This window comes from Danio rerio, chromosome 22, assembly GCF_049306965.1.
Source record: "Danio rerio strain Tuebingen ecotype United States chromosome 22, GRCz12tu, whole genome shotgun sequence".
In the NCBI taxonomy this organism is placed as follows: Eukaryota; Metazoa; Chordata; class Actinopteri; order Cypriniformes; family Danionidae; genus Danio; species Danio rerio.
The window spans coordinates 36,562,720-36,590,411 of record NC_133197.1 but is presented as its reverse complement, the minus strand read 5'-3'; the positions used below and the strand labels follow the sequence as shown (position 1 = coordinate 36,590,411).

General features: G+C 34.9%; 1 protein-coding gene across 9 annotated transcripts; it reads right to left on the bottom strand.

Moving 5' to 3' along the window:
• Positions 1–493: 493 nt before the first annotated feature.
• Positions 494–26,566, bottom strand: LOC137488974 (uncharacterized). 9 transcript variants are annotated; one of them, XM_073937596.1, is made up of 7 exons: positions 26,356–26,514; positions 10,760–10,840; positions 10,532–10,671; positions 10,082–10,181; positions 9,906–10,008; positions 8,116–8,232; positions 494–3,313 (listed from the first exon to the last, which is right to left on the bottom strand). In XM_073937596.1, the coding sequence occupies exons 4-7, from the start codon at positions 10,136–10,138 to the stop codon at positions 3,228–3,230; spliced, it is 363 nt and encodes a 120-aa protein (XP_073793697.1). In that variant the 5' UTR covers positions 10,139–10,181; positions 10,532–10,671; positions 10,760–10,840; positions 26,356–26,514; the 3' UTR covers positions 494–3,227. The 9 variants fall into 9 exon arrangements, 8 of the variants coding, with proteins under 8 accessions (XP_073793697.1, XP_073793696.1, XP_073793693.1 ...); XM_073937595.1 differs by having other exon boundaries at positions 10,532–10,680; positions 26,356–26,472; XR_012397920.1 differs by lacking the exon at positions 26,356–26,514 and adding an exon at positions 21,196–21,386 and having other exon boundaries at positions 10,532–10,840.
• Between the last annotated feature and the right edge of the window lie 1,126 nt (positions 26,567–27,692).

Here is a 27,692-nt window from a genome sequence, read left to right as displayed (position 1 = left end):
TAGACCTACAGAAACCCAGAAATTGGGCTTTAAGAAACAAACTTTTAATTCAAAGGTTATTGAATGCATTTTTTATAGGTTTAAGCAACTTATCTACTGTGTTTTGTATAAAATACAAATTTCATGTTAAACTAATCCTCAGAGTTGTTCAGTACTTCACTTGAGACAGGACGTGGTAAAACATACATAGGAACGTGAGGGCAGTTGCAATCCTTTTTGCATCTCTTTCTCAAATGCTGTTTGCATTGGAAACCCAAAATAGTTTTTACTTTTAACACATTTGTTAAACTCTTTAACGCACCAACTGGACAAAACAGCTTATCATGCTCAAAATTACACACTGCTGAGATCCAACACAAAATGCATTAAAACGCTAACAAAATATAATACATCTGCCAAAACCCGACAAACCTCCCTCAATAAAAACGAGTATTACAAAATACAAACACATGTTCCCTTCACAATGAACAATTATTTTATCACAACACAGTTATTATTGTAAGAGTCATAGTTTATTGTTCAAGGTAATCTTCATAATTTGTCAGTGGTACATAATTATAGTAATATAAAATAAGATGATCTTGTTGATTTGTATGTCATATACTTCGAGTTACTTTCCCACTGCGCATGTATATGCTTATTTTGTGGCATGCGTAAGTTGTTGGTGTGATGTTAAGCTTTTGGCCGTAAGATTGGAGTCATAATTCATTAAGCTGGAACAAACAAGTTGTATGTAAGTGGATTGTGATGAAATTGACATGTGTGGATGTCTGATGTAAAAAATAAACAAAGATACACTGAATTGGATGGACTCTCGTGTCGTGATCAAGTGTAAGAGCACTAATACATGTCAAAACTTGTGAAATGGTCATAAGGTTACATGTCTCCAACATGTAAAACAGTTATCTTAAAAACACTGACATTTAATGAAATTACAGAAACGTAAGCTGTCAGTTCTGATTTTACTATATGCTGCACTAATCATAGATTGTGTTGTAGGTTTAGTAAATACCAGTGGTGTAAAGTAACTAATTACGCATACTGAAACTCCTGTAATTGTGCCCTATCGGTACTTTTACTCCACTATTTTCCTTCAACCTGCAGTCACTACTGTATTTTTCCCAGTCTATGGGGATTACACAAATCAGTCCTGTAATTCCTGTCCAATCAAATCACACATAGAAGTTACATCTCATCATAATGAACTACCTCAAGCTATTGGCGATTTAAAATTGCAGCAAACAACATGGTGGGGATGTTGCATTTCATTTGGGAAATGAAAATCAAGTTGACGTTAAAACCCAACATCAGGCCGACATCAATATCCATCATCCAACCTAAAATCAACTAAATATCAACGTTTAATGATGTTACATCTTGATGTTGTTGGTTTAAGATGTTGGCTCGATGTTGGATTTTGGTCACTTTCTAACACAACCCGAAAAACAACCAAGTATCAACGTCATTTGACGTCATTATTTCAAAATAACGTTGTCCTTAGACGCTGGCTAGACATTCAATTTTGGTCACCTGACATCACAACCTAAATCTAACCTAATATTAACGTCCTATGATGTTGTGTGTCTGCTTGGGCAAAAACTAAATGCACTACAGAATGTTACGTTTACACACACACATCCACAAATTACATTTAAATGCATCAGCAGAATACTCACTACTCACTGCTCTTGAGTACTTTTAAAAGGGCTACCTTTTACTCATACTTTCAGTAATATTTACAAATATACCTTTACTCTACTTACACTACATTTTTAGGCAAGTAATGGTACTTTAATTTTAGTATGATTTTTCAGTACTCTTTACACCACTGGTAAATATACGTACATGTGTAGTTTACTGTATATTCCTGTTTCTCAATAGCTGTGGCGTCAAACACTATTAATCTTTTTTTTTTCTCCTTGACTTTAACCTATAACTCATATTTACATTTACATTTACATTTAGTCATTTAGCAGACGCTTTTATCCAAAGCGACTATATGTTGCTATCTCTTTTAAAACACGCTCACTGGTCACTTTATTAGACAGGTACACCTACACCTATTATGTCCAACTACTCATTAACTTAAATTTCTAATCAGCCAATCACATGGCAGCAACTCAATGCATTTAGGGTTGTAGACATGGTCAAGACGATCTGCTGCAGTTCAAACCGAGCATCAGGATGGGGAAGAAAAGGGATTTAAGGGACTCTGAACGTGGCGTGGTTGTTGGTGATAGACGGGCTGGTCTATTTCAGAAACTGCTGATCTACTAGGATTTTCACGCACAACCATCTCTTTGGTTTACAGAGAATGGTCAGACAAAGAGGAAATATCCAGTGAGCGTCAGTTATGTGGGCACAAATGCCTTGTTGATGCTCCATTTCTGCTGCCACGTTCGGATGGTCGGGTCAGAATTTGGCCTCACAACATGAAAGCATGGATCCATCCTGCCATGTCCATCCCTTTATGACCACAGTGTCTCAATCTTCTGATGGCTACTTCCAGCAGGATAACATGTCATGCCATAAAGCATGAATCATCTCAGACTGGTTTCTTGAACATGACAATGAGTTCACTGTACTCAAATGGCCTTTACAGTCACCAGATCTCAATCCAATAAAGCACCTTAGAGATGTGGTGGAATGGGAGATTGGCATCATTGATGTGCAGCCAACAAATCTGCAGCAACTGTGTGATGCTATCATGTCAATATGGAGCAAAATCTCCAGTAGTGTCCAGTAGCTTGTTGAATCTCTGCCAGTAAGGATTAAGGCAATTCTGAAGGGAAAAGGGGGTCTGACCTGGTACTAGTAAGGTGTACCTAATAAAGTGGCCGGTGAGAGATACTGTAAATGTGTTGGAAAATTTGACATTAAAATTCCTTTGCTTTGGTCTTTGTTTGGTTCAAGTCTAAAATGACTTGAGGGATTTTAAATTCATGTTAAACTGTATTTAGTGTCAAAAATTACAACAAACTTCTTGCATAGCAAAATGCATTTTGATATGGTTAAAGCTTATGTGAAAAAACATAAGCATTTTAGAAATGTATTAACTGACTGAATATTGTGTGAAAACAACATGAGTTGTGTTAAAAGTATTGGTCAAGAAAGATTGACGGTTCCCTAATTGTGTTAAGACTTTTGCAAACAACACCTAGAAATTGGACAAACGTTGACAACTGGGAAAAGCTGCATTAGGAGGTGAATTTGGTCATTCAATATTCCTAAAGGGAATCTCCTGAAGATGAAGTTTCTGCTGATTCTCCAGGTGACTGTTCCTCCGTTTTCGTTACATGACTGTAGTCAGTGCCTGCAATCACACAAATGACCATTAGCACAAATACAGGTGCTGTCTTGTCCCTATAACGCAAGGTGTTCAATAATTGACTTTTTAAACAAAAATTCTTAAAGGTCCAATGAAATTAAAGTCAACTGTTTTAGATGTTAGTATTGTTAATTTTTAGGATATCTATAACCTAGCTTCAAAACAGTGACAAAATTCATGTTTAGAAAATAGGCAGGCAACACTGTTAAAAATGCTGGGTTCCACGTAAATCCTTCATGTTGTCTAAACACAAATCGATTAAGGTAATTGTCAAACTTAAGTGATATGAATATAAAATAATTGAGTTGTCACACAAAAAAATTAAGAATGTTGATTTAGCTTATTTTAAATTAGTAGTTCAAACAAGTAGCAAAATATTTTTTTGGAGTGAAGGTGTGGCAGCTCTGAATTCAGTTGTTGATGAGAAGGGAAGGAAAGCCAGAATGTGAACTATTCCCCAACAAACAGTGCTCCTGTGTGTAATCTCTTTTCGGTTTTGCACTGAAATGTGTAACAATTAAGCCCAAGCTGTTTTAATAAATTGCCTAATAGCCTAAGCTGTTTTAAAATCACTTTTACTAACCTAATATACAACCCCAAATCAGAAAGGTTTGGGACAGTATGGAAAACGCAAAGAAAAAAAAATGCTTTTTATATATTTTAAATATATATTATTTCATTGCAGAGAATACAACAAACATTATTTAATGTATTCCTCATGATTTATGTTTTTTTTTGTTTTGTTTTGTTTTTTCAAATAAACAATATTGTAATTTTGGTTTCTGCAACACCTTTTAAAAAGTTGGCACAGGATTATTTTAGGGTTAGTAATTGGGTTAATTGGTGAAATAATGATGTGATGTGAATCAAGTGATGTTAACAGGTGATTGTAATTATGATTTGGCATCCAAGAAAGGTCAGTCCTTTAGGCAGTGGTCCTCCAAGTGGGGGTCAGGACCCCCTGAGGGGTCGCGGAACAATAAAAGGGGACCCCCGGGTAAATTCCAAAAATCTATTTATTTTTTATTAAACCATAAGAATTACCATATTTTATCCATAACCTACTGAAAAAAAATGTTTATAGTTTCTATAAACCAGGGATTACCAAACTTGCTCCTGGAGGTCCAGTGTCCTGCAGATTTTAGCTCCAACCCTAATCAAACACACCTGAACAAGCTCTAAGGTCTTACTAGGTATACTTGAAACACTCAGGCAGGTGTGTTGAGCCAAGTTGGAGCTAAACCCTGCAGGGCACCGGACCTCCAGGAATGAGACTGGTGACCCCTGCTACATACTATATAGTTACTATAGTAGCTTATAGTTACTAGTTCTATTGGACTGCGACCCCTGGGGTAATTAAATAGTATTAAAGACACAGCAATAGCGTCAGATGCAGCAGATTGATTTTATAACACCAGGTGAAACTTTCTGGCCCATTTACAGCACTGACATAAATTAAAAAAAAATTAAACGAAGAATAGACTTGGGTCTATTGGTGTGTGCGCGCCATTACATGCAAGGTTTCTGTATTTATAATCACCTCAGAGGATATTGGGGGTGGCGCGTCACTAGCATTGTTATTTTGGGGGTCACGGGCAGAAAAGAGAACCACTGCTTTAGGAGCAAAGATGGGCTGAGGATCACCAGTTTGCCAACAAATATGTAAGAAAATGATTGAAATGTTTACAAACAATGTTCCTCAGAGAAAGAGAGGAAGACATTTGGATATTTCACCTTCAACAATGCAGAAAATCATTAAAAGGTTCAAGGAATCTGGAGGAATTTCAGTGTGTAAAGGACAAGGGTGCAAACCTGAACTGATCTATCGTGATCGCTGATCCCTCAGGCAGCACTGCATCAAGAATCCTCATTCATCTAAAAGCCATATCACCACAAGGACTAAGGACTACTGGCAGCAAACCTTTGTCAAGGACTACAATACATAGTTACATCCACAAATGCCAGTTAAAACTGTGCTGTGCCAAGAGGAAGCCCTATATTAACAGTGTCCAGAAACGCAGTTGACTTCTCTGGGCTTGGATGCATCTGGGATGCACCATCACACAGTGGAAATGTGTACTGTGGTCAGATGAATCAGTATTTCAGGTACTTTTTGGGAGAAATGGACAATTTGTGCTCCGGACCAAAAAAGAAAAGGATAATCCAGACAGTTTCCAGCAACAAGTCCAGAATCCAGGCTCTGTCATGATATGGGCTTGTCTCAATATCTTGCCAAAGTTAACTTGCACTTATGTGATGCTCCATTAATGCTGAAAAGTACAGAGAGATTTTGGAGCACAAGATGCTGCCTTCTTTTCCAGAGACGCCCAAGCATATTTCAACAAGACAATGCAAAACCACATTCTGCAGACATTACAAAGTCCTGCTGTGGAGGAAGAGAACACAGGTACTTGACTGGCCTGCCTACAGTCCTAACATGTCTCCAATAGAGAATGCGTGGTTTATTTTGAAGTACAAAATGTGAAAATGAAGGAAGGTTTGCAGGAAGAATGGGACATAATTACACCAGAAACACTTAATCACATGGTGTCTTCAATCCCTAAACATTTTGTTTTGTGAAAAGGAATGGGACAAAGTTCATTCCAAAGGAACATTACAAAGTGGTAAATGCTTTACTGTTCACACTTTTTGATTGAAATGTGTTGCAAGAACCAAAATTGGAATACGTTTTTATAAAAAAAAAAAAAAAAACAATAAAAATTATGAGGAGCACATTAAATGATGCTTGTTGTAATAAAATACCAGTAAATGATAATTTGGAAATCACTTCTTTTTTATTTGCCTTTTTCCTACAGTCAAAACTTTTTCTGATTTGGGGTTGTAGATTTTTTATTTTTAAAAATCGATTTACTCTGCGCTTATAGCAACATAAATTCTAGAACACGATTCATTAGGTTATCACATGTCAGCGCAAACACTGGCATGAACTGGCATGAGTGTTTGTATTCCTGCTCAGACTAAACTCTGTGGGCCCTGTTCCAAAGTGCTGATGCATTTTTACAAGGATGAAATTATTATCTGGAACATGCATGAAGTACAAAGCTTTTGTTTTCATAACAAATATTTAAAAAATAAAGAATTTGTGCTAAAACAGTAGTTTCAAATAATTAATTTAAATTTGTCTTGGCTTATAAGACCACAGACGTATGTCTACTCTGTACTGACACTGAGGAGGAGTAACTGTTCAGTAATGTTATTTTAGTTTTATGTGCGCAAAAGGATTTTCATTGCTTGATAATATTCTAAATGAACCACTGAAGGCATATGGGTTTTTTTTGAGGATGTTTTTTTCAGGGCTTTGAAAGATCTCAGATTTGTAAGACAAACAAAGGTCTCATTGGGTTAGGAATGACACAAAAGTGTAGCACTTAATGACGTAACTTTCATTTTTAGGTGAACTAACCCTTTAAAGACTACTGAACACAATCTACAGCAGGGACAGGGCTATTCAGGGCCCTCCCCCTTTTCATTTCAGTCCACAAACGGCCGCTATAGTTATGAAGTAACGTGCGTCAGTTCAATAACAGCACGAGCTGCAGTTAAAGGCTGCACAGAGCGTGAGTCATCATAAGCGAGTGGTGCGGGCAGCCGAAAACATGTTTGTAGAAAAGGCTATTTGTAAAATGCACTGATATCGTTAATAGGGATGCAACGATAAGCCGATTTCACTATTAACTGCGCTTTAATTCATCACAGTTTATCAATCGTAAAGTCTTCTCTAAGCCGCATTTCAGTTGCACGGAACGAAACGAAACCGCTGCAAAATGCCAAGTTGTGCTCTAGTTTAAATTTTGAAGTACACCTAGGCTAATACGAACAGGATTAACTATAGCAGCGGCCGTTCCCATGTCACGTCTTTTCCGCGTGCAAGTTCGTTATTTCTAATGGAAGAATATATGACAATATGCGCGCGCCAGCAGAGCGACGCGCTTGCGGTTTGCCGGGCGCACGCAGAAGAAAACATTCCACAATGAGAGTTGTGCGTGCCTTTCAGTGCAATGTAAACAAAAGATATGTTAGACGAATTATTATTAAAATGATCATGTATGTATGAACGCAGATGGCAACAACAGTTATTATAAATAGCTACTTACCTAATTTAAAGGTTGAATTTACATTAGACGTGATAACCGTGAAACCTTGATTATTCTTCAGACTATATAATCGTACAACCAAAATCTATAATTGTTGCATCCCTAATTGTAATGCAGTTCAAAACATCACATATGAATGTGTCTGAATGTAGAAGAAGCCTACTTCAGCAATGCACTGCTTTTGTTGTGCTCTGAAAAACATTTGAAAAAAAAAGTCTATTGTACAATGCACTGATATTAGTTTCAAAATACAATATATTAACATTTTAATGTAGAAAAAGCCAATGTGGGTGTCTTAAGGATTAAAAATATACACATATGGGCTCTTATATTGCAGTTGTGTCATCACTCATACAGCAAGTTATATCTCTCCGGCCCTTCGTTTGGGATGCTTTTTATGACCCGGCCAGCATGACAAACTAATTGAATAGCCCTGATCTATATGAAGGGTGAAAAGTAACTCTGCATTAATAATTGGTAATAAAGCACATATTTGTAATACTGCCTATGATGGCTGGTGCCTGTACTACTGACATGGTATATATGAAATCCTTTGTATTTATAATCTTATTTAGAGTTATCACAACTCCAGTCCAACTACAGGTTCCACAGACATTGATATCTGCCTTCTTACGCTCACCCAAATGTGTGTCAGCTGTAATTAATACATACCAGTTTGTTGTCTTCTCCCTTTGGAGCAGTAAATCACAGCTCCTGCAGTCCCCAGAAACCCAATCACCGCAATAACCAGACAGATAAGTACTATATAAACTGGTTTCAGACCTGTTTCTGTAATGGACAAAGAGAGAGTTTTTAGAGCAGAATGAGCAAAACTGTGACTTCAACAACATTGAAATCTGATTTATCTATAGGTATGCTATGTTGGACATCAGTATTTATGTTATATTGACCTTATTCTGAATATTAACACACACTGATTTTAGAATCTTCCTTTCATGTTCCTGTTATACATGCTATACACAGAGTACATGGTCACAAGAAATATAAAAAATATTACCTTCAAAAATATTTTTCATTTCCAAATGATGTTTAACAGATTCAAGAAATTGTCACAGTATGTGTGATAATGTTTTATTTCTGGAGAAATTCTTATTTGTTTTATTTTGGCTAGAATAAAGCAGTTTTAAATCTTTTAATCACCATTTTCGGGACAAAACTATTAGCCTCTTTACGCTATTTCTATTTCGATAGTCTACAGAACAAACTATGATTATACAATAACTTGCCTAATTACCCTAACCTGCCTAGTTAACCTAATTAACCTAGTTAAGCCTTTAAATGCTACTTTAAGCTGTATAGAAGTGTCCTGAAGAAAATCTAGTCAAATATTATTTACTGTCATCATGGCAACGATAAAATAAATCAGTTATTAGAGATGAGTTATTAAAACTATTATGCTTAGAAATGTGCTGGAAAATCTGCTCTCTGTTAAACAGAAATTGTGGGAGAAAAAAACAGGGGCTAAGAATGCAGGGGGGCTAATAATTCTGACTTCAACTGTATATATACAGGGCGGGCCATTAAAATGGATACTCCTTAATAAAATGGAAATGGTTGAGGATTTTAACGTCCTGTTTGCGGCACATTAGTATATGTGAAGTTGCTTGTAAATAACTCATGAAAGAATATGATAAAACCAAGCACACATAGTTGTTTTTGAGTGAAATTCCCAATAAGTTTATTAAGGTGTATCCATATAAATGTCTTTTTAGTGTAGGTAGATTTTGAACCATGGCTGCTGGATTAAGTTTGTTCTGGCTTCTTGTTTGTTCTTGTGCTGGTTCTGATCTCAGAGAACCAGCTTAAATCGTGGTTCAAGAAGTTCTTAATTAATTTTTTTTCAACAGAGGCAATTAAATTATCTTTTAAGAGTGCTAACGGTAAGATCAGGTCGGCAATATGAGGTGATTTTTTTATTTATTTTTTGTTTGTATTGTGACGAAGATTGACAGTTTTGGTTTGCAGACAGTACAGAATAACTGTGTGTACAATATCTGTCAGTCATTAGAGCTGCATGCTAAATCTGAATGAAATGAAAGGCAAGTATACATTGGCTGGACAGTGAAAATGAAACACTGGCCCATTTCGTGTTGGAGGATTCATTGTTTAATTTGAGCAGCAGTGTCCAACCCCATGCCTCAAGATTACCCTAACACTGTATTAATCTAATAATAATCATCCACTATAAAACAGTTTTGACAAGTCTGTAAATTATTTCTGCTAGTTTTTACATTTTTTACATTGTTTCCATGTGTGTTGTTTTTAAATGCAGCACATTCAAAGATATTGTTCATATTAAAAATAATTATCTTCAATCCACAAGGCTGAAAATCTACAGCAAATTAAATCCATTCATCATACAATGCAACCGTGTTTCTCAGGAAAGCTGGATGAAGCTGCTTAATACATATGAATGATTTGATAATGTTTATGAATCATACCTGCACATGGCCGACAGACTTCAGATCTGCTGAGGTGTTTGGTCTGGTTGCTGATTGAGTTGTTCACCACACATCTGTATTCATTAATGTCCTCATAATTCCCCTTTAGAGGCAGAGAGATGCTGTTGTTAGGATCTGAGATGTGGATGGAGGACAGAAAGTGGTTTCCTTTATACCAGGAGAGAGTCGCCTGTGTCACATTCGCTGAACACTGCAGGACACACTGAGAGCATGAGGAGTTTTCTGATACATAGATTGTGGGAAAGGGAAGAGGATCTGGAAAAGACAGAATAAAGTTTCAATGTGAAATACAGGCTAGAATGTGTGTTTGTGTGGGCAGTAACATTGCGCCACACTGTTAACAAGGCTGAAACACACAGCTTATTCAAATTTATTTTGACAATTGCGCCCAATCAAATTTAGCACCATCTGAAGAGGATTTGTCCTCACCTGTCCCTGATTTTTTTTCTTTTTGATTACTGAGTATGATTTACAGTTAGGATGGGGTTGTTGCCAACTTTGATTTTAGTTCATTTTAAGTTTTTAATACTTTGAAACCTCTGTGTTGGTCTTATTGGGTGCACCAGCTTTTTTGCACGCTTAAATAATATGAGGAATTTACTTACCAAAGACAGAGACATTGAACTCTTTGGTTGACTTCTCAAAGCTATTGCTGAAGATCTGCAGTTTATAATGTCCGCCGAGTTTGTCACTGATGTTCATGAAGGTGAGAGACCCAGTCTGTCTGTCGATCTGCAGTCCATCTCTGTGAGAGCTACACAGTGTTGAATCATCTTTCTGTACTTGACAGTCAGCTATATTAACGTTGTGTCCATTCCTCCAAAATATCTTACGATAGTCTTTGACTCCAGTGTGTAGAGTTGGAGTTTCTCCCCTCACCACCTTCACTTCTTCAGGCTCAACACCAAACACACCTGGAAAACACAATCAATAAAAGATCACATTAAATATTTGTGTTTGGACTGTTGGGAAAACCGGAGCACCTGGATGAAAACTCATGCCAACATGGGGAGAACATGCAAACTCAACACAGAAACACCAACTGACTGGAACTCAAACCAGCGGTGTCATGTTCTTCTTTTTGCCAGAATGCAGCAGCACGAGTTGTCTTCAATGAACCTAAACGAGCACATGTCACTCCGCTGCTAGTCCGTTTGCACTGGCTGCCAGTTGCTGCTCGCATTAAATTCAAAACTCTGATGTTTGCCTACAAAGTGACTTCTGGCCTAGCACCTTCTTATCTGCACTCACTTCTGCAGATCTATGTGCCCTCCAGAAACTTGCGTTCTGTGAATGAACGTCGCCTCGTGGTTCCATCCCAAAGAGGAAAAAAATCACTTTCGCGAACGCTCACGCTCAATCTGCCCAGTTGGTGGAATGAACTCCCTAACTGCATCAGAACAGCAGAGTCACTCGCTATTTTCAAGAAACGACTAAAAACTCAACTATTTAGTCTCCACTTCACTTCCTAATCTGCAATTGCCTATTTGAATATCACACTAACTGTACAAAAAAAAAAAAAAAAAAAAAAAAAAATTTTACTAACACTTCCCTTCTTAGACTTTACAGACCTGAAACTTGCCTTTAGTACTTATTCATTGTTGCTCTCAGTGGTGTAAATTGCTTCCTTGTCCTCATTTGTAAGTCGCTTTGGATAAAAGCGTCTGCTAAATGACTAAATGTAAATGTAAAATGTAAATGTAAAAGCTTAAGCATCATGTTCACTTTTTTTTCCCTGCTGAAATGGCAGAAAAGCATATGTGTGTCTGACATTATGAGCTGATCTGGAACTACTGCTCATCCACGTCTTCTGAGATTAAGTATGAAAAAGTTTTGCACAGAAGAACTTTTTAAAAGAATTCAGTCACTCAAAATGTTCACCTAAAATTTTCATTTCTGCCATCATTTACACAACCTCAGGTTATTGTGCATTTCTATAGGCAAATGTTTGGAAAAATGGGAGTAAACAGACAAATTTGACACCAATTTACCATCATTGCTGGAAAAATAAATACTATGGTACACTGTAAAAAATCCAGCTTTAAAATTGTTAACTCAGTTTAAAATTGTAAGTTAGGTGGACATTTTTTTTAGCTCAGAGTTGAATTTACTCATGAAAACGATTTAACTGCATGTTTGTAACAGTTTGTTCAATGAAAGTAAAAAATTCAGTGGAATGTTGAATTCTTTACTTGAGCATAGTAGTTGAGTTAACCTAAAATGTTAAAGCAACTGGCTGCAAATAAATTTTGAGTTTGTTTAGCTTTAGTGTTGAAGCTGTGCCAAATTATTTAGTAAAGCAGACTTGAATTAAACCAGCCATTTCAGACAACTTAAAAACATATTTTGTACACTTCAACCACTGAAGCTTAATAAACTCAAAAAATTATTTTCAGCCGGTTGCATTAATATTTTAATTTAGCTCAACTTTTTATTTTTTACAGTGTAGCAAATAGGTTGCAAGATCTGTTCTGTGGCTGACTTTCTTCCAAATACCTTCCAAATGTCTTTCTTTGTGGACAACACACATTTAAAAAAAATAACTCATTTGATGAACTCAATTTAATTGAGGGCACGATTTCCATCCAATGAGTTTGTTTAGGACCAACTAAAGAATCTATTTACAATTAAATGCAATTGAGTTGGTCCAACATGATTTTGACAAATAAAGTTTAAATACATTTAGGTTTATTTAACTTAAACTCAAAGGTCTAATAATATCACAAATGTCTATTACGGGTCCTGCAATTCAAAGTCTTTCAGGGTTTCAAGGCTTAGGACTTTTTTTTTACTGATTTGATCGGCCCAGTGGTTTAGATTTTTACTTGCCCTGCCAAAATTTTTACTAGCCCCACCAAAAAAAAAAAAAAAAAAAAGGAGAAGTTAATAGCTATTTTAGCCACATATTTTAAATAATATGTGAAAAATAATGTCTTCGAATATAGAATTAAAATTTAGAATTTCAGTTCTTATAAAAAGTTAATAAATGTATAATGAGCAAAATTCAAAGTCTTATGCAAACAAAAAGAGCAGTATTATTTTACTATTTTATAAATAAAAGCATTTTCTTTTAGCCTTATAATTTGATGTTGCCGCCATGTTGCTGTTTATTCGATGTATTGTCATCAGGTTATAGGAACAAAATAGCATGCTCAAAACATCAAATCACATAAGAGGAACTGAAAAGCAAGATGGTGTTTACGACAGAGAAGATAGCATTTAAGACTTAAAAGCACAAACTTAAAATGCACTCAATTGACAAATATCCGCAGGCAAATTAAATTTCAGTGACAAGGCAGCACTGTCCCAATCAGGCCATAATGATCTGGTCTACTGTCCCAAGCGTCTCTCATGCTGGCCCTGGGCCACCAAGCATTCCTTATTGTTGAGCCCTGCTCTTACTTTTACTTGAAGTTATCCTAATTGAACTAAAAAGCCATTTTTAAGCATATTTCATGAGTTACAGTTGATTGAAATTATTCTCAGAACTCCTTTTAGGACAGCTAATGCTCACTGAGCAAGCTCCATTTGAGTGCATTGTGTCTGACACTGCATCGCTGAGTGATGCAGTCTCAGCTTGCATTATAAAGGCTGCATCCAGATACTATTGGGACCAACATAATTCCTTCATGTTGCCCCAACATAAAATGCAAAAGTTAACTTTATGGTTTACAAATTTAAGTGGACTGAACATAAAACAAAGAAATTAGCCAAATAAATTACAATAATTGTGTTGTGTAATCTAATTTTAACTAACTAGTTTGAAAGAGCAGCAGTAATACATTTTTTGAGTGCAGCAACTGTCCCTGCATCTGTTATGTGAGAAGTGCTTATCTGTTACGACATTGTAGGATATTGCTTTGCTGTTCTTGGAGCAAGAATGACGTAGTGCGTGAAAAGACAATCGTGATATGACTCATATACAAAAAAAAAATATATATATATCCGAAATATGTATGGACTCATATACGGCATGCAAAGAATTTAGTTCTGTTTATACAATTGAGCCTTATTGTATTGAAAAAGTAGCCTATTTTTTGGTACTTCAAATCTAAAAAGTAAACTTTAAAAAAGATGCGCTTTCAGATAATATGAATGTATATTAAAGGCCACTTAGAAATTATATTATTTTTCAACACACTTAAGTGCAATTTTTGACAAGACATTTTGGGACAATGCTAATTAGGTTCTGCTTTAAATACTTTTCAAATCAATAAGTCTTAATGGTGATAAAAACAGTGGTTGCTCTGTGACAGGCACGCGCAGAGGGTTGGGCTTTGGCACCTGCCTTTTTCTCCTGTAGATAACGTGTCCCTTAATGATAATTATTTTTAACACTAATCATAATATAATGTAGCTATGTGAATGCGTCTTCTATTTGAGGACAGCTTCACCTGTGAAACAATAAAAAAGAGTGGGGAACCAGCTGCATGTGTGCGTGGCGTGCGCGCAAGACACGAGCGCAAAGGAAAAAAAATCTATAGAAACGGTAAAGGGAGAAAAACGAGATTGAGGTATAGTTAGTTTTCTATTCACAAATTCAGACACGTTTTAAGAAAATAAAATTTGCATATATTAAATAGTGAAATCATACAATCAGCAATGACTAGTAGACTTATACAAATTTCCAGTAAAACAAATAGTGCTGTTGTTTTAGAGTTGTACTTGCATGTGATTTCAGACCGAATATTTAATGTACCATGGTAAACAATATAGCGTGTCACAAATAGTCATTGAATGAATGTGTGACTATAAAAACAACTTTACCTCAATAAAAACGCCGCACGTACATAGGCTACATAAACTGACAAACAAGAACATGATCCACATACCTTTAACAAGAAGTAGACTCAGCAAGGTAACTTTTCGCATATTTCTAAACTTCAACAAGTTCCACATGTTTAATCTAAATAATACGCATCCCCTTTAAAAGACAAACCTCCACAGCTTCAACAACACTCTTCTAGCATCAGCAGGATGTTTTATTGGTGACTGACTGTGAGAACTCATGTGCGTTTCAGTAGCCTACCCCGCCCTTAAAAGGCGGTGCATGGGTGATGCATAGAAATCCAGTTGGTCGGGCACAATTGGCTCAGGCCAATCTCAATCTCAGTAAAGGGGTCGTTAGTTTCTTGTTCATCACTTGAATTTCATGCTGGTTTTAACAGTAGGCCTATATTGTGAATTTGACTATGAAACTTATGCCAACAAATGCAGAGTCCTACATTTTGAATTTATTTTTATTCTGTTTTGTACCTGTTGAGTTTATTTTACATCTTTACATGTTGTTGTGTTAGGCCTACTTTTATTATGTTTTCACTTTGCTCGAACTGTATTTTAATTTTGTGCTAATTTATAGGCTGGACAATATTGGGTTTTTTAAGACTTTGTTAAAACGCCTATTACAAAACGATGGTTTCCCCAGTTTTTTTTTTTTAAACTTGTTTAAATTAGTCGTGTGTCAAACAACTTAAACAAACTGATAAAATGACAAAAAATTGAAAGCACTAGTGCCACCCAATATGGACGGAAACCGATCAGATACTCTCGAGTTTTGAGGGTTTTTCAGTACAAAGCAAACCAAAAAACCACAACTTGTTTCATAATAATACATAAAGGCCTACATAAATCTGAGTCAGAGATGAGCAAATAGAAAAAAAACCTTAATAGGCCCTTTAAAGTAAAGATGTCATAGGAACAACAGTCCAAAACTCAACCCAAAATATTTGGAGACATGTAGCCTAATAAAAACGAATCTAAGAAAAACTATTTATTCAGTATTAGATGGACATTTCTGTTACACACCGTGAATCATTTTGTAAATCTATGGGATGCATTTAGTCTATAGATATAAACTGCGGCTTAATGTAAATGTAAGCTATATTTACAAAACAAAGCCATACAGCCTAGTTTTCGTCAAACATTGCAAATGTCTCTTCGAACACACACACGCACAAAAATGTTTAAACAATAGAAATGTGGCCAAACAAAATACATAAAACATAATTTTTTCACATTTATCATAATACCGATTTTAACTATTTCAACCTAAACATTATTTTTTTCAGAATGCCTTAATTGTCAGTCCAACAATGTTGTAAAATGTAACACAACAGGCAATTTACAAAGCGAAATAAAATTAACTAAACAGTTACACAAAAAGCAGTATGCTAAAGGACAAAAAATATTATGCTTGTAATGCAGCAAAGAAACAAGCACAAAATAAAAAAAGTAAATAAAACATAATTAAGTAATGTACAAAAAAAAAATGCTTGCATTTGCAAAACAGAACAAGAATGAACACAAGCGAATACTAAACTGAATAAAACCCAACTCAACAGTGGCAGTAATAAAGTGGCAGAATGACAAATAATAAAACAAAACAGCATAAATTATACGCAAAATACAAAACAATAAAAGTAAAACACATAGGCCTACACTGTAGAACCCAACAGTCAACTTTGTCAAATGAAATGAGTGTAGTTAACTCAAAATTAACTGAAAGTTAAATCTACAAATCTGAAAAGAGTTTTGAACTCGGTGTAGAAGGTAATGAGTTAATTAAATAGCTCATTACTTCATCTTAAATTAAGTTCACAGTACTCATATTGATTAGTTTTCAACTAAAATGGTTTGTAGCAATCGGTTTCCTTAAATTATTTTGAGTTACCTTAACTTATTGGATTTTACAGTGTAATAAAACAAATAGCCTATGTCCTATGACACTCAAAATTGAAAAACACAAACATAATAAAACGTAACATTTCACAAAAAAAGTATTATAGGCAAACATTTACATTCATAAAGAACAAATGAATTCTATAATAGATTGGTTGAAATATTTCTGCAAACAGTGTGGGAGAGGCCGTACAAAAGCGTAGTTCCAGCTTTCTTCTTTTAGAAAAAGCGTAGTTCTTATTCAAAAGCGTAGTTCTTATTCAAAAGCGTAGTTCCAGCTTTCTTCTTATAGAAAAAGCGTAGTTCTTATTCAAAAGCGTAGTTCCAGCTTTCTTCTTTTAGAAAAAGCGTAGTTCTTATTCAAAAGCGTAGTTCTTATTCAAAAGCGTAGTTCCAGCTTTCTTCTTATAGAAAAAGCGTAGTTCTTATTCAAAAGCGTAGTTCTTATTCAAAAGCGTAGTTCTTATTCAAAAGCGTAGTTCTTATTCAAAAGCGTAGTTCCAGCTTTCCCCTTTGCTCGTCACTTGAGTCATTCTGAAAGCTTTACTTCCGAATTTATGGTACAGTTCAGAACTGCGCAACTGGCGCATGCGCAGAAAATTATGTCAGCAAGACATTAATGTGTGTCCTTTATGGCTTAATTTATTTTCTTAATTTATTTTCTTTTTTTTTTTAGATAATACAGACATTTACATTTAGTCATTTAGCAGACGCTTTTATCCAAAGCGACTTACAAATGAAGGCTTAAAAATGTAGATGAAAAATGGAAGTCCAAGCAAAGAGATGACATATAGCAACAAAAACAAGAAAACTGTAGAACTCTTAAATCAAACTTACACCTTTCTACCCTCCTTTCTGGGGCCTTCAATATGAATCAAGACAAATATGAATAAATAATAAACCAACTGAAAAAATAATAAATAAATAAAATGATAAAATGGTTAAATAAATAAATGGAGAAATACAGAATAAAAAAAATAAAAAAAATAACATTTTCTCTTTCTCTCTTAACGAGGCTTAATTTCTCAAAAGTGTTTAAAAATAAATCAACCAGGCTGCATGAGTGAATTAAACCATTGAAAAATATGACATTATAAATCCAGTACCAAAATGTTTAGAAAAACAGACCGGTTACTGTACAATACTTTGTTTTTGGAACTGGCATATTATCATATTTTTAAAATAACTTTTAAATGTACAAAATAATTTAAAAAAATCAAATAAACTCTGACAGCATTGGAAATAAATGTGTCTTATCAACTGAAAAAAATTCTGACGGCGGCTTAGTTACTAGCACTGTCGCCTCACACCAAGAAGGTCGCTGGTTCGTGCCTCGGCTGCGCAGGTGGCTGTGTGGAGTTTGCATGTTCTCCCCGTGTTGGTGTTAAAATTTACACCGGGTGCTCTGCTTTTCTCCACAGTCCAAACGCACGCGCCATAGGGGAATTGATTAACTAAATTGGCCGTATGTGTTTGAGTGTAAATGAGTGTGTATGGGTGTTTCCCAGTACTAGTTTGTAGCTGGAAGAGCACAGTAATTGTTTTTGAATGGCGTTTGATCTGTTTGACGGAGGGAGTTACAGTAAATAAAAAGTCAAGATGTTTTTGGGTTATCCGGTTGACAGTGTTAAAAATGTTTGATTACACACCCAATCCACACTAAACAAAGAAATAATCATGCAGTAAAGAGATAATAAATTTTGACATTAAAATTAGTCGTAAGGTGGCCTGCAATAATATTTTTTTCAACATCTTTATTGCACATGAATATTTCTGTTAGGCCTACATACCGGATACTTTTGTAAGTCTAAAGGATGCACACATTGTATAGCTATAAGAAAACTGTGGCTTAATGTAAATGTCATGTATAGGCCTAACAATGACAAAACTTGACCATTGTGTAGGCAGATATTACAAATAGCCTATCTCTATACGGACACACGCGCACGCACAAATAAAAATACAAATATTACAGTTTTAATTTTACATTTATTATAATAACAATTTTAAATGTTTATAATGTACCAAAACATTCATTTCAAAATCGGAATACCTTTATTGTCAGTGAAAAAAAAGTTGTAAAAAGTAACACAAGGCAAACAAGGCAAGAATATAAAGTAGCACATTTACACAACAGGCAGTTTACAAAACAAAATAAAACATATCTGCAAACAAACAGAAAAAAAGAATAACAAGTATTGCATCAAACAATAACATAAAACGAGCAATATATAAAAATAATTAAATAAAAACTAGACCATGCTTCTTGCACAACACATAAAAATGAATATAAGCAAATATTAAACAGAACAAAACACAAAATGACAACTCAACATAGCGGCAGAAACTCCCAAGATTGCTCTTCGATATACTTCATGCGTTTAAACTAGGTGTAAAATTTAATGTATCTTTTTTGATACCGATCAAACTGATCGGATTTAACAATGTATGAGTTGTGAACAGATATGCAACAGATGCCGTCTGTGACTGAGATTGCGTTGGGGAAAAAAGCACATAAATGTGTATTGCCGAATTATTCTGTGTATACGTTATGCAAACACACACACACAAACATGAACATGATCTACGTAATGTGTGGAATGTGTGCGGAGCTCAATGGCGGAGCTCAGCTAGTCCCCGCCCCTAAATGAAAAAGTTACGAATTGCCGTGAGACTGTGTTGGTATGCCTGTATATCATGATAGCGGTCCGACAGAAGTTAAAGAGCTTTGAAGATCCTTTTGGACTTATATTGCTCAATACCAAATTTTCCCCAGATTTAATATTTAAAAATGTTATGTAGAAATGTAAAAATGTAGGTAAACGGGACAGGTCTACCCGCATCATGTTTAGCTTAATTTGAGCTTAATAAAATTTAAAAAATTCTCAACTATGATTTATGTAATTACATGCAAACTATAAATTTTCTTATTTATATAAACACTGCATAATGCATGGGATCTGTGCTCTGTCGACTTATGATGTTGACATTTATTTTTAACAAAGTGGCTTTTGTTGACATTTTAGTAGTTTGTATAAGAAATAGAAATAAGTCTGTGAAATAACAGACTTTAAACTGTTACATTAATAAGTAGGCTAACTTTTTTTTTTACTTTTTGAGGGAAAAAGTTGTTGGAAGAAAGATCAAGGTCCCGTTATGCAATTCAAAAGCACAAACTAAACGGCCGACACATTATGTTTTGCTGCTTATCCTGCCAATTGGTGGTCAAAATTATTAAATAAATATGTGCATTATTTGTAAGCGTTTTATTGGCATACATTAGCATAAGGGGCGTTGGCGTTGGCGTATATGCTACACTAGCCTATTAAAATATGCCGAATTCGAAGTTAGTCATTTGAAGTGGATCAAAACATTTTATCAAAGAATGTCTTTTTAGATCCACTTCCAATGTTGACAAGTGCACAAAAGGCATTATTTAAAAGTTAAAACTATGTTTTCATTTAGGCCTACGAACATTAAGTGTCTTGTTCTCAAATATTTGAAGGAAACTAGCTCCAATAACTTTCTTCCCTGCATTAATACAATAATAGTTATGGCTATATGTTTTCATGCTTTATTCAGAATATTTTTTTTTTGTTCAACAGAAGGAAAAAAACCCATAAATGTTTGAAAACTCTTAAGAGTGAGTAAATATTCAGTTTTTATGTGTAGTTGAACTCCTTCAACAACGCACAGGTTCGAGTCTCTGCTTATTACGCCTTATGGCGGTTTGCGAGCTCGCTGACATGTAGGCTATAGGAATATCCAAAAACTTGGCTTGATGTAGTCGATAGTAAATAGTAAAAACTTAATATAGTCAACATCTCAGAAATACGGTTTTGTCTGTATACATGGGACAAAAAAGCTGATTCACGACTCGCCGAAACACCGACTTCTGACTTTCAGAGCTCCTAGACGCCTCTCTTTTCTTCACGCCTCTCTTTCGCAAACCTTTTCTCTTTCCCACAACTGATCCACATCCTTATCATCTTTAGTTTTTCGTTTGTATATACGCCAATAGCTATTATAAAATAGTTTTTAACATTATTATTATTATTTTTGCATTAAACATTATATGCGGCTACAAATTAAACTGTTTATGTGCATGCAGCGGCCGGTATAAGTAACTTTTCTTCTCTCTCTGTTCTGTGTTGAGCTTTTGTGTTTTCAGTCTATTTTAGTACTGTACTGTTTTGTTAATTTTAGTCTCATATTCTGCTTACGTTAGGTAGGCTACTTATATTCAGTTAAGTAGGATTCTGCTTGCCGTTTGTGTTTTATATTTTAGCTAGCTCTGTTTTGTATTACAGCTCATTCTGATCGTGAAATGAATGTTTAGGCAGATACAATTAAATTAAACATTTCAGTAATTTTAAGAAACTATACTTCCAAGGCTCCATGCACCGACACTTGAAACATTCGCAACCGCAAGGATGAATGAATGCTTGAAGCAGTCAGAGAAGAGTGATCGCGCGAGCGCACATAGAAGCCATTATAAACTGAATAACGGACATAGAAAACTACTAAGACCACTATATAAACACACACAGTGAAAGAGAGACACACCTAAACAAGAAAGTGATCAACATACCTTTAGCTAGAAGCACGAGGATGGCAACTTTACACAACATTATCCACATGATTAAACGGGACACGTAAACAAAAGCCCTTTCTGAAGTCCCGAACCTAAAATTTTGAGCTAATAGCCTATTAGTTCAGGTGCAAACTTTCGTGGCTTCAGCAGCACCCCTGTATTCGCAGAAACATAACGAGTGAAATGATGGCCAACCTCAGAGACAGACTGGTTTATACTTGCCCTCCCCCTTTCTTGACCAAGTACACCCGTCTGCAGCCCGCAGATCGGGGCGGAGACTGAACATGTCACTCCGGCTACAAGTCTTTCATTGGTTTGCGCAAACAGACGTAGCTGTAATGTATGCTTTCGATTCCGGTTTTCCTCTCTGTTAGGGTTGGTTTTTCTGTGTTAGGAAGTTTCATCTGTGTTAGGGTTGGCGTTTTCCAGGTTGATCGTACAGTTGGTGGTTTTATTCACTTAGAAGAATAATGTAAACTTTAAAGAGTTTTGAGCAAAACAGTCCATCACATGACGTTTATTAATATCAAAGATAACAAAATATATTTTTCTTTGTGGCATGTTCTCTAATTTATATACTCTGGTAATGTTAATGCTAAATATGTACAATCTAAAACTTAATTCTTAACTTACTGATCTATCCTACATTCTGTTTGCAGATCATTGGCATTGATATATAGTCATCACTATGATTCCTGTGGAGCATATTCTCTGTTTTATTTTATTTTACCTCAGTTCTTTCTCTCTTTTTGTTTTAATAGATTTTTGCTTTTAATAATTTTTAATATATTTATTTACACTTCATGTTCTCTTTTTTTTTGTTTACTTTATAATCCATGAATGAAACTTATGCAAAGGGGAATGTGAGGAGGGGGCATGCCTAGTATAAACAAATTTAATTGTTTGAGTTTAACTTTAATATACTGTATGTTAAGCGACATGTTGATGATTGTTGGTAATTTTGTACTGATGCCGCCTGAGATCCTGCAGTGTATCCTACTGAGAGTTGTCACACAGGATGGTGATGGGACATTTCTGCAACTCTCACTGACATCCAGAACCTTCTGAGCCATTGTCATTCATTCATTCATTCATTCATTTTCTTGTCGGTTTTGTCCCTTTATTAATCCAGGGTCACAACAGCGGAATGGACCGCCAACTTATCCAGCAGGTTTTTACGCAGCAGATGCCCTTCCAGCCGCAACCCATCTCTGGGAAACATCCACACACACATTCACACACACACTCATACACTACAGACAATTTAGCCTAACCAATTCACCTGTACCGCATGTCTTTGGACTGTGGGGGAAACTGGAGCACCCGGAGGAAACCCACGCGAAGGGAGGGAGAACATGCAAACTCCACACAGAAACGCCAACTGAGCCGAGGTTCGAATCAGCGACCCAGCAACGTTCTTGCTGTGAGGTGACAGCACTACCTACTGCGTCACTGCCTCGCCGAGCCATTGTCAGTAATCCAAATTTCAAGAAGCAGGCTGTGTGTGTGTGTACACATGATAAAGAATACAGAATATGCCAAGCACTTTTTTACTGCAGATTGTTACTTTAATGCTGTAGTGGAATTTCCCTGTAAAAAATATATAATTGTTTTATGTTTATTAAAGATAATAATCACAAACTGCTGTATCTTAAATTATTATTATTATTTTCTATAAATTGTCAGTCTTCCTTTTGTACGTGTGCATGTGCATACACAGATGTTCTGTAGGTGAGACATCTGACAGCTAAAAAACACAGATCTGCCAGATTTTTACTTAAACCGAGAAAGAGGGACTTTCAACTGACTGTATTGCTTTGTGTTTGTGTTTTTACTGAAGATGAAGTTGGTATTTATTTATCAGCATTTGTCAAATAAAAAAATCAGAAGTTTACACGAGTGCTGCACTTATTAATGTCAAATTTATTTTCATTAATTTGTGTCCTGATAGATAAGTAATAAATAAAACTGGCCATTTGTGCCACACTATTAATATAATATTAAGTTTATTTAATATTCTAATTAAATGAAATAGAATAACAATGTAGTATGTGACTCTTAATAACCAAACAAAATCATTATTAAAAATATTTTTAAAGATCTACAGTGCAGAAATGGGCACAGAAGGGTTGTTAGAAAGTGGTAATAAAGTATTTACCCTGTATTTACAAATAATACAAAAATAAAACCAAGACTGCATTTTAATTCAGTAATATTAGATTATGAAATTATTTGTAACTTATTAATTAAATTGTAGAACAGATATCAAAACCACCCAGGAGGTGGCAGCAGAGCACTGTCTTCATTCAAATGTTTAATATATACATATATATATATATATATATATATATATATATATATATATATATATATATATATATATATATATATATATATATATATATAATTTTTTTTTTTTTGCAATTAATAAAGCGAGTGCTGCTGATATGGCATTAAACCCTAAATAAATAAACAATTCTAGGTGACTCACTGAACCTCTGCATGCGGCTTTTGATGTAATCAAAATAACATGAACTGATCTTGTCAGCTTGCCAGGAGAATGCTGTTACAAGGGCGTAGGTTTGCGCTTGACATTGGTGGGGACTGGGGACGAGTCACCCCCGCCCAGAATGAATATTGTTTATATATATATATATATATATATATATATATATATATATATATATATATATATATATATATATATATATATATATATGAATATTGTTTATATATATATATATATATATATATATATATATATATATATATATATATATATATATATATATATATATATTTATATATATATATATATATATATATATATATATATATATATATATATATATATATATTGCTATTTATTATTTAACTGCTATTAAAATGTATTATTAAGTAATCCTCTCTACTTACAATTTATTAAGTTAAATTAAATAGTCATGCATGTAGCCAAGAGGGTCAGGAGGTTTGAAAGACCAAAAGTTGGATTATTATTATTATGTTTGAATTTATCTTATTGTTCAAATGGGCAAATTTTCACTGAGGAAGGTTGAATGCGCCGGCCAGTTGGTTATTTGCCTATGGGCTTCAGTTTTTAATTTAAATCAAGTTTTAACAGATTTCCCAAATAAAATTATGATTAAAAAAAATTGTATTTTAAAAATAAGTATATTTACATATTTGAAGAGTTTAGATGCAAAAACCTCTAAATGCCATTCAATATTTTCTTCTAAAATGAGCATTTTTCTCCAATTCCCGAGTGTGGATTTTACCTTTATAGTGACAAATACGTTCTTTTCATTGCCTTTAAAGTGAAATAACTGAACATTAATATACAAGGCTGAGAAAAATGCTCATTTTACATGGCATTTTACATGGCATTTCACATTACATTTACAGTCTGTCACAAGCAGCTTCAGTCGTGAATGTCTAATCAGTGGAGACTTGGAGCAGGTGTGTGTATGTGTGTGGTGGATGACTGGATCTTGTAGTCCAAATAATGGCAGTCTGTGTATATTCCAGCGATCTACACAGGCTGGATCGCTGATTATCATAACTTTACCAATATACAAGAATTGTTTTAACATAGGCTGTTTGTGTTGTGTAAATATAGCATGGATTATAATTTGAACATTCGGTCACACTTTACAATACAGGGCACATGGTTAATGATTACTAACATGAATAAACAATAAACTACACTTGTACAGCATAAATAGTTTAGCAAATACTAATGCACTATTAAAATCCAACCCTGTGAATGTTAACCTTGGTTAGTGCGCCATGAGTTAACACGAACTGTATTTTCAATAACTAATGTTTACAAAGATTAATAAATACTCTAATAGCCTAAATGTATTGTGCATTGTTTGTTCTTGTTAGTAAATGCATCAAACAAAATTAACTATGTGTCCTGTATTGTAAAGTGTTACATTCATTGAAATATTTGGGACAAAGTACATAAGTCAACTAAATATATATACACTGTTCTAATGCTTTTGGGTTTCATTTGTTCTTGTTTAGATTAAAAACCCTTAAACTGCACTGCCTGTCATTGTACTCATCATGGTGTCATGAACCTGATGTTTTACTTCTCCTGACCTTAGATGCGACAGGGGCGCCTCCTACCGGATATGATTAGCTCTGATTACACTATGATAAGGTTTGACATATATTTTACAGTCTATGGGTTTGACTAGAGCTGAAAAGGTTGATATATACTGGATTGAAACTTAACACGAACATTAAATTAAAGTTAACATTTGAAATCCGGAGATACTGAAACGAGCCCTGGTTTAAGCTGGTCAGTCTGACCTTTTTTAAATACACTGCGTTGTTTAGCTGGGTACTAAGGCCATCTTGTGGAGACCAACAGCAACGTCAACTGACAGGTTTCCACACCCGGAGTGGAGGGGCAGATTTACATAACGTCAAGCTAAAAACAACAACACCAGTTTAAATATAGAGCTCTGATGTGTTATAAAACGTTGTAAAGCAGTTTTATTCCTTTTAAGTTTGGCACTGACTACTAGCCCTTGTGTTTATTCCTTTTGTGTCCACTAGAGGACAAAACTCTGCCAAATCAGATAAGATACCGCCTTTTTGTGAGTATCCTGTTTGCTTTAATGTGGTTTAACTTCTACATGATTTCATCAGTATCTATTGTTATTTTTGTATGTGGTCTGTGGGTTTTTTTTAAGTCCAATGTTGGGTCAAATTTAGACAAACCAAACTTCGGGTTCTTCTATTTTTCAAGTAAACCTAAATTACACTTTAAACCCATCAGCTAGGTTTAAATGACCCAATGTTAGGCTAAAATAACCCAACATTTTTTAAAAAACGTACTGAACACTGACTAGTTGCAATTGTGTTACATATCTGATATCTTACAGCAGTTCAATTCCACTGGAGGTAATTACAGTAAGAAAACACTTAAAATGTTTGATTTAAACTCTATAGCCTCAAATAATAGCATGAACACACGACTTCTAACCTTTCACTAAGAACTTAAGCAAGAATATAAAATGTTTTACGCCTCGCTGGGCTTAAACTGGAACCAAGTTTATATACTTTCGTTTTAACAGTTGCACATTTTGGCAACGTTCAGAGTAAGAGTATAAGTTTTTCTTAAAAAGCATGAACTAAAGACAGTACCTGTAACATTTCAGCTGATCCTGGGTCATCTTGAACCGAGCATTTGAACATTGAACATTTTTGGTCAAATATCTTCTTTATCACTTCATCTACCGCAGAGCATACACAGGAAGTCAGCGAAACCAGTACATGCAATGCGTACCGTAAAAGGAAAACGTCAAGGAAACAGCTGTGCTGTGTAAGTAAATGCTTGTGTGCATGTTTTTGTGACATGAGGACCAGTGGTGCAAAGTAACAAATTACAAATGCTCAAATGACTGTAATGAAGTCGGTTTTTTTTTCAGGAATTGTAATTTAAGAAGTAGTTTTTTAAATGTGTACTTTTACTTTCCCTTGAGTGTCGTATTTTTACTCAACCTGAGGCTGCAGTCACTACTTTTTTATTTCCAGACTATGATGATTGGTTGGGTAGAAAATCAGTTAATCGCAGTAATGTAATTTAATCATTTATGCCAGTGATTTTAAAGATGATTTTCAGCTTCATCCAGTCTTCAGAGTCGCATGATCCTTCATAAATCACTCTAATACTTGTGTACTGTACAGATATGAGTGAAAATATGGGTAAAATCTCACCTGTATTGAGTCAGTCTGGCCTCTGTGAATGTACTACACCCTTTAAAATATTAAAATTAAAGTAGGGTGATTTATGAACCAAAGGTTAATAAGCTGTACAAAATAAAAGCGGTTATTTATTCATTTTCCTTCAGCTTAGTCCTTTTATTAATAAGGGATTGCCACAGTGGAATGAACCGCCAACTTATCCAGCATATGTTTTATGAACCGCATGCCCTTGCAGCCGCAACCCAACACTGGGAAACACCCATACACTCTTGCATTAACACACATATGCACTACGGCCAATTTAGTTGATCAAATCCCCTATAGCGCATGTGTTTAGAAACCTGGAGCACCCAGAGAAAACCCATGCCAACACGGGGAGAACATGCAAACTCCATACAGAAACACCCAGCTGAGACTCAAACCAGCGATCTTCTCGCTGTGAGGTGCTACCCAATGCGTCACCGTGACGCCTAAAATGGATGTTTACATACACTACACAAGACACAAAATTTCCTGTGGGTGCATCTCTAATGATATTTCATTTATGGACAATGCTTAATTCATTACAAACGATCTTATGTAATAACAATTAAGATTAAGGTTTCAGTTTAAAATAAAATAAACATTTAAATATAAATCAAAGCTTCAGATATTTTGTCTTTTATTTAGAGAAAGAGACTGTATAATAATCCAGATTCAAATATATTCATCCGACAATAGTTTAGACATCAGTATTTGCTTTTTATTAAGGATGGCTGACGTGAAACTGACGTTTC

Coding starts and splice junctions, on each gene's coding strand:
- LOC137488974 (XM_068216487.2), bottom strand. CDS start 21,244: ATGTGGATAATGTTGTGTAAAGTTGCCATCCTCGTGCTTCTAGCTAAA. Junction 10,841..21,195: donor CCTCGTGCTTCTAGCTAAAG/GTATGTTGATCA, acceptor TGTGTTTTCCAG/GTGTGTTTGGTGTTGAGCCT. Junction 3,314..8,115: donor AGGGAGAAGACAACAAACTG/GTATGTATTAAT, acceptor GTGTGATTGCAG/GCACTGACTACAGTCATGTA.